This window comes from Grampus griseus (assembly GCF_964374135.1).
Source record: "Grampus griseus genome assembly, chromosome: 21".
Taxonomy (NCBI): Eukaryota; Metazoa; Chordata; class Mammalia; order Artiodactyla; family Delphinidae; genus Grampus; species Grampus griseus.
The window spans coordinates 27,437,985-27,451,275 of NC_139015.1; the positions used below are offsets into that span (position 1 = coordinate 27,437,985).

At 41.4% G+C, this 13,291-nt stretch overlaps 1 protein-coding gene across 3 annotated transcripts in view; it reads left to right on the top strand.

The window, feature by feature from the left end:
• The window catches only part of UNC5D (unc-5 netrin receptor D), a gene marked incomplete at both ends in the record, with an annotated part of 594,860 nt that overhangs the window by 473,151 nt on the left and 108,418 nt on the right, over nucleotides 1-13,291 (top strand). For 2 of the 3 annotated variants that reach the window (XM_082680382.1, XM_082680381.1), the window contains 3 exons: nucleotides 6,533-6,713; nucleotides 7,560-7,727; nucleotides 9,500-9,664. In XM_082680382.1, the coding sequence (XP_082536508.1) occupies nucleotides 6,533-6,713; nucleotides 7,560-7,727; nucleotides 9,500-9,664 (514 nt within the window). The remainder of the gene's footprint in view (nucleotides 1-6,532; nucleotides 6,714-7,559; nucleotides 7,728-9,499; nucleotides 9,665-13,291) is intronic. The other variant, XM_082680383.1, reaches the window with a different exon arrangement.

The window sequence follows — 13,291 nt, forward strand, 5'->3', positions numbered from 1 at the left end:
GTTAGAATCAAGAAATAGTGCATGAAAATACACAGCTGTGGCTTCTCAAGAAAGATGGAAGGATCTGGTTACACTAGTCACAGTAGTGTGAACCCAACTGGTGACTGCATATTCATTTGCACAAACCATGGAATCTACGTTTCTGTCATTATGAGCACCAGGTCGCCTTACATCCTGATACTGAAGCTGCATACTCCGTAAATGTGAAGGCCACTGTGATACGTTAAAAGCACAGAAATTTTAAAGCAAAGATGAGTTCACGGTCATTTTTCCTTACACAATCATTAATTTTTAAAAACACTCGTGTCTCTATCTAAAGTGGGGAAACAAAAGGAGAAAGAAAGTAACATTTTTTAAGAAAAATGAACGTGAGCTCATTCCTTCGTGGGCACGAAGAATAGCCCCTTGTCTTTAGTGTGCAAGCAACGCACATGGATGTTTGCCCCCAGCTCCACTTCAGGAGTTTACGTTACCTCCCTGGCCCCTAGGAACATTCGAGTTTGCAACTGCTGCTGTAGGAATGCTTTTTTTCTATTGTTTATTAAACTATTCTACATTAGGAGCACTTAGCTCATCAAAAATGTTTTAACATTTCTCTAAGTGACAAAAGCATAAATCGAAGAGCAATTTGTCACTTTATAAGCCCAGAAAATACCAAACTGATTTTCTCATAAAGATCCTGCCATCCGTTAAATGGATAAACTATTAGTTTACAAATAAAAAACAGCCCCGCAGTTAGGTGTCTCCTAATGTGCCGATTGTTTATAGACATAATTGGGTTGATGAACCTGAGTCATGACAGCGTGAACACCAAGTAGACCAGAAGGTGTATGTACCTGGGATACCTCATTCATCCTGTATTGATGGTTTTCAAGCTATGATCTGGGGAGACCAGGTAGCAGACCGTTGTACGTGTTCATAGTACACATGTAGGTGGGTGGCGGTAGATTGTATGGCAGGGTCAACTTATATGATGGTACAGGTGCGCTGAACATCTCCATTGGGCATGATTGACATAGACAGGGAAGGAGGTGAATTACCTCTCCTGGAATTTTACAAACAGTGGCCCTGGGTGTGGGCCATTGCAGCTTAGGGCCCCTCATTTCTGTAACTCCAATACCCTCACTTCTGCACCTGTTGTAAGAGCTTTCCTTATTTATCTGTTTTTCACTTGGGGCTTTCTGAAAAGCTTTATTTTTATTTATTTATTTAATTTATTCATTGAAGTATAGTTGATTTATAATGTGTTAGTTTCAGGTATACAGCAAAGTGATTCAGATATATATATATATATTCTTTTTTAGATTCTTTTCCCTTATAGGTTATTACAGAATATTGAGTAGAGTTCCCTGTGCTATACAGTAGGTCCTTGTTAGTTATCTATTTTATATATATAGTAGTGTGTCTCTGTTAATCCCAAACTCCTAATTTATTGCTCTCCCACCCTTTCCCCTTTGGTAAACATAAATCTGTTTTCTGTGTCTGTAGGTCTATTTCTGCATTGTATATAAGTTCATTTGTATCATTTTTTACATTCCATATATAAGCGATATCATATGATACATATCGTATATATCCTATGATCACATAAGCTTTAAATTGAGGAAACAGTCTATGGTTAAATATAAATTTGAATACCACTGTGCTACATAAGTAAAGGAGTTTTTTTAAGCTAAAGTGATTTTTTCCGATTACTAAATACTTCTTCCTTGAATGTTCCACAGTTAACCACCAAGAAGAAAAACAACAGTTACCCCAAGTCTTCTTTTAAAAACCTCTGCAAACATATTGCATTTTCTTCCAACCATTTTTTAAGTGTATGTAAGTTTGTGATTTCTTTTTTTTGTTGCTTTTACAAATTTATGATAACAATGAACATAGCTTTGCATTTTGACTCTTCCATATATTATGAGCATTTTCAGTGCTTTCACTAGTGGAAATCAAGACTTTTAGTGCTATATAATATTATATTTTATTACTGAATCATTTATTTAAACAAAGGTCTGTTATTTGGCCTGTAGCTTTGGCATACTTTTTTTTTTCTTTCATTCTTTTTTGCTACAAAAAATAGTTTATTTTGTTTAAATCCTTGTTTGTAGCCCTAATAATTTCCTTTGGTAAATTCCTGGGATCACATTTACAAGAACAGAAGCCTTTTACTACCTTTAAGCCTATTAGATGGAGATAATATTAGGAAGAAAATTAAAGCAGGACACCGGGAGTGAAAGGGCATTGCTATACTAGAAAGGATTGTTAGACAAGACCTCTCTAAGGAGGAAATATTTGATTAGAGACCTGAATGAAAAGTAGGGTTGAACCGTAGGGATACTTGCAGGAAAGGCCTTCCGGGTGGAGGGATCAGCAGGTGTTAAGGTCCTGAGGTTGGAACTGGCTTTGAGTTTTCTCGAACAGGAAGGAGACCAGTAGGGCTGGAGTAGACTGTGCAGAGGTTACTTAGGGAATCTAAGGTGGGGAATTAACTCTGGGCCAGACCAAGATGGGCTTTGTTAGCCACGGTAAGGATGTGCAATTTTGTTCTTAGTGGGGTTCAAGGCTGTTGAAGGATTTGGACCCAGAAAGTGATACTACCTGATCCCTTTGTGGAGAATCGACTGTAGAGGCAGGAATGGAAGCACCAGACAGACCAGGTAGTTAAGAGGCTACTAGTGTCATCCCAGAAAGGAGATAATCGTAGAGCAGCAATAACAGAAATGCCCCATGCTCTTTAAGTTCAGCAAAAATAATAATAATAATAATACTATATGTATGTGTGTGTCTGTATATGCTTGTGTAACTTTAATCTTTGCTCTTTGGGTAGAAAAATGTCATTTATTGTTGTTCAATTTTTTTATTAGTGGTATAGAATATTCGATTGTTTAATTAGCATGTGTTTTCTCTGTCTTATCTTGGATGGCATTTTATCATCAACTGATACGAGAGCTTGAGTGATTCAGATCAGTATCCCTCAGATCATCATATTATTATTGTTTGTTTTTTTGCCGTATTCGGACCTCTCACTGCTGTGGCCTCTCCCGTTGCGGAGCACAGGCTCCGGATGCGCAGGCTCAGCGGCCATGGCTCACGGGCCCAGCCGCTCCGCAGCATGTGGGATCCTCCCGGACCTAGGGCACGAATCTGCGTCCCCTGCACCGGCAGGCGGACTCTCAACCACTGTGCCACCAGGGAAGCCCTATTATTGTTTTATATATCAAATTTCTGGCAAATATCTTTCTAGTTTGTTGCCCACTTAATTTTGTGTATGATGTATTTTTGTATAAGTGTTCAATTTGAAACCAGACCTCTACTTGATGATTGTGGCTTTAATTTTCTCTGGGCCAAGATTTGTTTAGGAAAGCTTTCTTTGATTTCCAGCTGCTGGGACTCCTTTTCTGTTTCCAGGGTCACTGCCCCCAGAGCTCTTTCTGGTTATTTCCTCACTAGGAATTATTTACTTATGGACCATGGCCAGACTTTCCCGACTTCCTGACCAACTGTTTTGGGGGAAAGTATGGAAAAAGAAGATGACTTGAGGTGGAGACAGGAGAGAACGGCTTTGTAGGTGCTAGAAGTAACAAGGATAGGAAATTACAATCAGAAAGTCAGGCAATTTACACTCAGAATTTCTGGACCAGGAGGAGAGTGGAGTGGAACTAAAGCTCCTCAGACTTACTTTAAGCTGACCAATTTGTTCTTTCCAGTGACACAACAGTGATGGTGGTTTAAAAAATCCAATCCTGGGCTTCCCTGGTGGTGCAGTGGTTGCGAGTCCGCCTGCCGATGCCAGGGACACGAGTTCGTGCCCCGGTCCGGGAAGATCCCACATGCCGCAGAGCGGCTGGGTCCGTGAGCCACGGCCGCTGAGCCTGTGCATCCGGAGCCTGTGCTCCGCAACGGGAGAGGCCATAGCAGTGAGAGGCCCACGTACCGCAAAAAAAAAAAATCCAATCCTATTGGCTTTACAGTGTTTCATCCCAAATATTGGTGACAGCTCTTATTTTCTGGTGGTGATGTGGATTTAACTTCTTTGTTTCCATTTTGTCCATTAAAAGTAAGATCCATGAAAAAAGAGGCTATGCTGGTTTTGTTTATCTGACTTTACTCAACTCTCAGGACGACCTCCAATGTTCAGTAAAGGTTGGAATATTTGTCAGATGAATGAATGAGTGGTTGGAAAATATGCAGTGTTAGTGGGGAGTGAAGGATATTTTGTCATGGGCCGGTGGTCAGATGTGTTTTAAAATTGGCTCCACTGTCCTGCTTTGTTAAACAGAGCAGTGCTTTTGGGCTCTGGGTCATCACTGGTTCTTAACCCACCAGGCTGGCACGTGGTGATGCCTTGAGGAGCTCCTGGGGTGGGTAGCCAGGCTTGCTTCCTTACTTCGCGGTCCTGTACCATGTTGCTTTTTCAGCTCTTCTTCATGTTTTACAGCAATTCTCAGACCTCTTTTGGCTATTTTGGCATCATTTTCTCTTCTAAAAATCGACCTCAGATCATCTAGGTTACATTTTGGATGGCTGATGACTTTTGGTATTCTATACTCTCATTAATGGGATGGTACTTGGGATAAATATTGAAGGATCGTTATAGGTTTTCTTCTGATAAATAAATCTCTTTTTTAAAAAAATTTTTTTTTAAATTTATTTTTGGTTGTTTTCAGTCTTCGTTGCTGCACTCAGGCTTTCTCTAGCTGTGGTAAGCGGGGGCTACTCTTCGTTGCGGTGTGTGGGCTTCTCATTGCAGTGGCTTCTCTTGTTGTAGAGCTTGGGCTCTAGGCGTGCGGGCTTCAGTAGTTGCGGCACGCAGGCTCAGTAGTTGTGGCTTGCGGGCTCTAGAGCGCAGGCTCAGGAGTTGTGGCGCACGGGCTTAGTTGCTCCGCAGCATGTGGGATCTTCCCAGACCAGGGCTCGAACCTGTGTCTCCTGCATTCGCAGACAGATTGTTAACCACTACACCACCAGGGAAGTCCCCAATAAATCCCTTTTTATAGAAGCCAAAAATATTTATTAGACGAAATTGCTGTCTAACAGACGTTACTTGATGATTGGCAATAAATTAGAAGTCTTTAGATACAAACATGAAACGAGCCAACTAAAGCCAACTTTCAATTATCTATGCTAGTGGTGGGCAGGGAGGGTATGGTGAAAAGAACCCAGATGCATGTGCTTCCATGTGGTGTCTTTTTGTTGTAGTCATTGCCGTTGCTTTTTGTGTTGAATTACCATTTTTTTGGTTGTTTTTTTTGCGGTACGCGGGCCTCTCACTGTTGTGGCCTCTCCCGTTGCGGAGCACAGGCTCCGGATGCGCAGGCTCAGCGGCCATGGCTCACGGGCCCAGCCGCTCCGCGGCATGTAGGATCTTCCTGGACCGGGGCACGAACCCGTGTCCCCTGCATCGGCAGGTGGACTCTCAACCACTGTGCCACCAGGGAAGCCCTGAATTACCATTTTGATGTGTCTGTTAAATTCCCGTGTATAACACATACTGATAACTAGAGCTAAATGGTTATTGTCAAACAAGAGCTGCGTCTGGTGCTACCGAGATGGCATGAGAGAGTGGAGACGTTGTTTAGATGTGGTAGCAAAGGACAAAATGGGGAAGGAAGGCAGTTAGGTCTGGGAAGACTGGTCTGCTTGATGAAATAAGAGATGTAGGGATGGTGCAGCCTAGCTGTGGGGAGGATGAGAATCCAGGGAGTAGAAGGTCTCATCTGGGTCTTCCTCAGGTGTCCAAGGAAAGAGAACTTTGGACCAAGGGTAGGATTAGGGTGGAGATGGAAAGAGGGAAGTAGGTTCTCTAGGAGCAAGCTAGAGAAAACAAACCAAAGATGGGACTAGCCTACGCTCAGAGGATGTGAAAAGTGAGCTCCTTTGGAAGGGAGACAGGCTTAGATGTCTGGGGTGCCTGATCCGACCTAAATATCTGCTGAATCCCTGAAGTAGTAACATAAATGATCACCAAAGAAACATATCCCCAAAAGCAGGGAATATTGAGATCTGAGTTTCATTTATGTGCCTATGATTACCCAAATCTGTGTTACACTGGCCTTTAGACACCATCGCACCTTTGTTAAAATGTGTTTAAGTGGAAACATATTGACTTCAAACCCTGTCTGACAACATAATATCCTCTCCGCACAAATTACAAAGTCTACATATATGTGTTGATTTTTCTGAGCTCCATTTTGGGCCAGTTATTAAAATATCATCATCATCGTCGTCAGAGTTGTAACACAATGAAATATAATGAAATGACCTAATTACAGTCTTTCCTCTCTCCCACTGCATTTTTAGAAAATAGGTCAAAGTCAATAGGATATTTACGTTCTCTTCCGGCCTCCAGTTTAGTAGCTTGAGTGTTCATGTCCTGAGAATACCAAAAAGGATGGGATATGGAATAAAGATTTTTAAAAATCATTGTTGCTCCTCTGAATGTTAGGTACAGCTCTCTCCCATATGCCCTAACTGCTCATCTTCCAACTCCAGGAAAGTTCTTTTTTTTTAATGACTTATGAACATTGCTGTCTTCTGATAGGTGGAGTGGCTGAAAAACGAGGAGCCCATTGACTCTGAACAAGATGAGAACATTGACACCAGGGCAGACCACAACCTCATCATCCGGCAGGCGCGGCTCTCGGACTCCGGAAATTATACATGCATGGCGGCCAACATCGTAGCCAAGAGGAGGAGCCTGTCAGCCACAGTGGTGGTTTATGGTAAGACCAACCCAAAGGCCAGGAATGGATAGAGAGGGCAGAAAGCAAAGAGGTAGAGGGAGGTGCATTTCATTAAAGCTTTCAATGTTTAGAACGGAAAGGACTTTGGGGGTTATCCATTATAGCGTTCTCTCCTGCCTCACCCCTTTGACAGGTGAAGGCAGATGCCTGTTTCTCTTTCATCCAGAATTGGACTTCTGGAGATAGTCAGTGACATTTTCGATCTCTTTTCAAAATAATTTAAAAAGTTGTTTGTTTTCTTCCATTGTGTTTATATTTGAAACGAAATGAGGTGGGCAACTTCTGCTTCCCACTCTTGGCAAACCCAACATCCACCCCCCCCCCCATCTTTCCCAGACCTGCTGTTGGCACCTCCTCTCCTGGCATATGAAATCCACCAAAAACAAACATGACTATTTGCTGAATATCTCAGGTATTGTATAAATGAAATTCCCAGCTATTGAAGTAAAGGGACTCCCTTCCACAATAGAAGAGCCCTGGGATTTATTTTTGAAGCATTTAAAGTTAATAGAAATTCAAATGCTGACATTTTCTTCTTATACTCCGGATTTTCAAGTGCTTTAGAGATACATTGATGAGTTCTTCCTATGGTTCATCATTTCCTTGCAATGCAAATTCTCTGTATCCTCCTGTATCAGAAGAGTAGATTGAGGGGTGGAGACTAGATCAGCCCTACTGTTGCCTCACGATGGGGCAGCCGGGGAGGGTCCCCGCCAGTCTCTTGGTACTCAACTCACAACACAACTCACAAGTGGCTTGCACATAGTAGGCAATCAGTAAATACCTCTTTCCTTTTTTTCTCCCCTCCCCATTTTTCTCTCTCAGTGAATGGAGGCTGGTCTTCCTGGACAGAGTGGTCAGCCTGCAATGTTCGCTGTGGTAGAGGATGGCAGAAACGTTCCCGGACCTGCACCAACCCAGCTCCTCTCAATGGTGGAGCCTTTTGTGAGGGAATGTCAGTGCAGAAAATAACCTGCACCTCTCTTTGTCCTGGTGAGATATATGTAGATTCCCTTTTCCCTTCGGATCCACCAACATTATTGGGCTGGTATGAAGCTTTCAGTAGAACCTTCCTTTCCAAAGTTACCATCTTCCAAGTTCTTCGAGTGGAGCCTTTGTCCAAAGTGCTAATGTGGAACTCATTGTAATAGCAAGAACATGGGTGAAATACCTCTGTTTGGGGGCATAATTTTTTTCTTAATACTCAGATGACCCTAGACACTCACCATCAATAAGCCAAATGTTTTGACGTATTTTTATACTACCAGTGTTTGATTGGGCCAAGCCATTCCCTTCTCTCCTCGGGTTCTCCTATTTTGTAGCATTCATCTCTATAATAGGGATTAAGTGAGTTGTCTATGAGCACAAAACAGGTACCAAATCCTTGACCTTTTATCATCAGTCACCAATCAACTAACCTCATCAGTTTTACCTTTGTATTTATCGGCAATATAATTGGCAGAGATTGTATCACAGCAGTTTCCATTTCGAATGTGGGCTCTGCTTGCCTTCCTCTCTGAGTAGAGAGAGGTTTCATTTACCAAATATGGCTTTTATGAGTTCTTTTGCTCATCTTACTGCCTCTCACCCAATTTATACAATGAGGAGTAGCTGAGACGGAAGATGACTTTCTGAATGAAAAGCATATCCTCCCACCGAGAAATCAATTGATCCTGGGTCTCACCTGCATGATCAAACATTAGCTCCAAGGACACTGGACCAGAGACTCGTGTCTTTAAAATTGCGAGTCTAGTTCCACTCAAAGCTAAGGCCAGGCTCTCACCAGCAGCATATGCTTGGAGCTTTGTTTTGAATTTGCATTCCATATACATTTATTGAGTGCTTACTATGTGCCAGGTACTGTGCAAGATACGTGTATACATGTAATGTCGTTTAGCTCTGTGTTGTGATTTTTATGACCCCCAGTTGACAGAAATAGTGAAGTCAGGCTAAGTGCTTACTTAGGGTGCTCCACCCAGCAGTTGACAGAACCAAGATAAGGACTCAGACATTTTGCTTCAAGTTCAGTATTTGTATTTGACCCTGCTCTTGCCTAGCTACTCTAGATTAGAAATGGCAGTGTCTTCAGTAACCCACACAAGCATGGTTGGCCTTTTCCTGGGAGATAGTGGGACACTTGTCTCCAACAGCTGCCATAATCTCTAGGGTGGTTTTCTAGGAGAATTAGATTCAGTTTTTTCGTTTCTACGTACAGCAGCAATGCACGACCCAAGAAATTCTATTTGTGTAAGTCTTGGCGTCTTGGGGTTTGGCTGACCTGTTTCAGTTTAATACTGTCAGTATATATGGGTTTAAGTTTTTCTTATTGAGGGGCTTTTAGGACTTGAAGAGCATTTATTCTGCTCTCTGTTCTAAACCATGAACCCACAAGGAAGCGGTGATTACCAGTGGTTCCTGCACATAGTGTATCTGTCCATCTAAGATGCATTTGGGCATGAAAGATGGGGAAAGAATGGATAATAACATTATTAGCTAACCCAAGGGCATGGGTAATTCAAATATTTGCCCAAATTCAGTAAATTGGTCTCATCCTGAAATAGCAAGAGAATTACGCCACTGCTTTTGTTAGCCTGTCTCTTTAGGAAAGAAACCACGGAGAGAAGATAAACACATATATTATTTTGTTTTTGTGGTGGTGGTGACGGTTTAAAATCCAGCTCTAAGAACAACAGCGGCCCTGGGGTGAGTCTCCCAACAGCTGCCAGATTCATTCTAACGATGGTTCCCTCTGTTTCCCTTTGAAGTGGACGGGAGCTGGGAGGTGTGGGGAGAGTGGTCAGTCTGCAGCCCAGAGTGCGAGCATCTGCGGATCCGCGAGTGCACAGCCCCAGCCCCAAGAAATGGGGGCAAATTCTGCGAAGGCCTAAGCCAGGAATCCGAGAACTGCACAGATGGTCTCTGCATCCTAGGTAACACCTTCTGTTGCACGTCTTCTGTGTCTGTCCAGCATAGGAAAAGAAATGCCATGACCGTTAATTCGGTGAAATAAGTTCACAGAAAACAAAATCTCCCAGAGCCAAGAGAATATGGGTGAAAAGTGTCGAAAAGTAGACAAAGAGATGTTTAGTAGAGGTGGGGTCATTTTAAACATCGTTATCACTGTCGGTTCCACAAATGCTATGTTTATGATGGACGTAACCGGATATGATCTGAAGATACATGATGAAAGAAAATGAGTTAGGCTTTTGAGCTTAGCAAGTCTTTTCTTTTAGGGGCCAGCATTTTTTGGTTTGGTGAAATTCTGATACAGATCACCATATGCTTGTATTTCTCCCAGGAATTTTACAGCACTATCAAGTGTTTCGTGGTCCTCAGGGACCATGGTTCTGGAACAAAGGGACGTGTTGTGACTGTTGCCTTACAGATGGGGGGAAAATATGGCCCTGAGGAGGTGGGTGGGTTTTGTATCAAATTGGTCTGGCAAGGCAGGAAACAGAATGCTCATTTCAGAACTCCCAAGCCTTTGCTTTATTCCTGAGATTACATTACAGCCATCTTCAAGTGACTGTCTGCCTGGTTATGAAAGTATGGGAGGGTCAAATAGAGCCACATAGAGATTGGTTTTAATTTGGTGCTGTCCTATACTAGCTTCGTGGTCTTGGGCAAGTCATTTAGCTGCTTAACTTCTCTGACTGTAAGTCCCAAAAAAGTACCTATTGTTGGTTATCGTCAAGGCTCAGTGATAAAATAATGTATTTGAATATTTCATGGAACAGAATAGGTGCTCAGTAAATATCAGTTCCTTCTCTACTTGCCCTCTCAGATGTGCTAAGGTGTATTTGATTTTTCTTAGATCCTTCAAAAACAGGAGATTCAAGGCATACCTATTCTCTAGAACCAGGTTGCCTTCTTGGAAAACATCCAGCAAAAAAGAAACAGTGTAGTTCAATAGTGTGTCATCTTTTCAGGAATATATGTCCTTTTTATTTGGGAAGATTATGGTATGAAGGAAACATCTAAGTTGCATTTTTTTTTCTGTATCAATATGACTAGCTGTGCTTGAAAGCATGCCTCTACAAACAGTCGTATTTTCAAAATAAGTCTAAATGGTTAATACATTGAAACATTGAAAGAAGCACTTTCTCATAGCCCATAGTTCCTTTGTTTGCTGGTACTACTGCTGAGTAGCCTGCGTGTGTCAGATACAATACAAGGGTCTGTAACTAAAGGGAACTTACCCACCAGTCTCAGTGATGAAAGGGCCTGCTCTCGAATAAATACATCCCGTCCCCTTCCTAAATGTAAGGAAACATTTTTTTAAAATCAGCTGTATTGATGTCTAATTTACATATGATACAGTCCACCCATTTTAATTGTGCAGTTGGATGAATTTTGACAAACATGTACGGTTGTATACACCATCACAAATAAGACGGAGAACACTTCCATTAATCCCAAAAGTCTCCTCATGTTCTTTTGCAGTCAGTCCTTTCCTCCTACCCCAACCACCTTCTACTTTGTTTCACTTGACATAATGCTTTTGACGTTCCTCCATGCTGTTACCTCTATCAGTAATTAGTTCTTTCTTATTCTTTAGTACTCCATTTGATGGATCTACCACAATTTGTTTATCCTTTCATGAGCTGACGAACATAGGGTTGTTACCATTTGGGGGCTACCATGAACAAAGCTTCTATGAACCCTTGTGTACAGATCTTTGTGTGGACGTGTATTTTCGTTTCTTTTGGGTAAATACCTAGAAGTGGGATTGGTGGGTCATATCATAATTAGATATTTAACTTTATAAGAAACTTTCCACAGTCGCTGTAATCATTTAAATTTTTACCACTAAGACGTAACTGTGCTAATTGTTCCACATCTTTGCCAACACTTGGTATTGGTCTTTTTAAAGTAAGTCATTCTAATGAGTAAGTACATTTGTGATTTTAATTTGCATTTCTGTAATGGCTAACGATATTGAGCAAATTTTCATTTGTTTATTGGTCATTCATCTATGTTTTTTGATGAAGTGTCTATTCCAGTCTTTTCAAATGTAAGGAAACAACACAAATTCATTAGCAAGAAGTTTAAGGAAATGTGTCTCTGGCCACCCTTGACTACCACTAGATTTATCTGAAATATACCTTTAAGGTATGACTATTTTTAACATGTTTGTAAACATATTCTTCCGTTGATTAGAACTGTAGTTAGGACTCTAATCTCATATATCTTCTAAAAAGCTGTTGACAGTATAACTATGTGGCTACTGATTATAGTTTAGATGATCATTAGACACTTTTGAAATATTAGAAATAAGAAAGTACTGGTTGAATTTTAGATGACCATATAATAACCTTTCCTAACAACCAGCAACTGAGCTTGAGCTTGGGGAAAATTCTATGAATGTCAAGCTTCAACCTTGGTTGACTGACACTTAGAGTTACTGATTGAAGACAGACAATGGTTAGCTCCTAATGTGAGAAAGAATTGTTATCAAATATGTAAATATTATTCATTTGCACTTGTATTGTAATAGATAGTTATTTTTTAGTTGAGTAAGAGTTATGTTTAGGGCTAAAAGGAATTACCAGCACTAAGAGGATAGTGACCAGTCTAGATCACAATTTTAAAATCTGAGATATTGTATTCATCAGGGTTCTCCAGAGAAACAGAACCAATAGGATACGTATGTAAGATACAGGCTATAAACATACGCACATACATACATACATATGTAAAGAGATTTATTATGAGAAATTGGTTCATGTTATTATAGAGGCTGGCAAGTCCAGAATCTGCAGAACCAATGTCCCAGTTCAAGTCCAAAGGCTGGCAGGCTGCTATAGAGCCAGGAAGAGCCAATGGCCCAGTTCAGAGGCTTTCAGGCAGAAGTCTCTCGTACTTGGGAAGGATCAGGACTTCAGCTGATTAGATGTGACCCACCCACATTATAGAGGGCAATCTGCTTTTCTCAGCCTGTCCATTTCAGTGTTGGTCTCATCTGAAAACACCCTCACAGACTAATGTCTGACCAAATATTTGGGCACCTCATGGCCCAGTTGTGTTGGCACATAAAATTCACCATCACAAACGCATATGTACTTGGGAAGTCCCAAAGCATATTTCTTTCCTTGGAGCCAGTCAAGCCGAGGTTCAGGAAATTGCTTTAATTACTGAATGAAACCCTTCTTCGGACATTGCCATGTGTGGTTTTAGTCTCACATGTGCAGTTTAGTGGATATGCTGTTTACATTTTCCAACAGTGGAAATCAAACGGGTAGGGAAACAGTGAGGTTTAGAATTTGTTCAGCACTGAAGGTTGAGAGCTCTGTTAAATCCCCTCCTGAGTTTAAAATGCTGTGTAAGCCTTTCCTTTCTGTTCAATCTATTCGTTCCCCTATTCCCTTTCCTACTTAAGCATGAGTTTTTCTAGCATTCTTTGCCTCTGTAATATGCATATTAAGATGTCTGTCAGACATGATCAGAGACTCTTGATGGCTACAATGACTAAGCTTCGTGATGGAAAAAGAGTGAAGCCTGTGAAATCATAGAGGTGAATGAGATGTATTTACACATCAGTGGGAAAGGGGTATGTA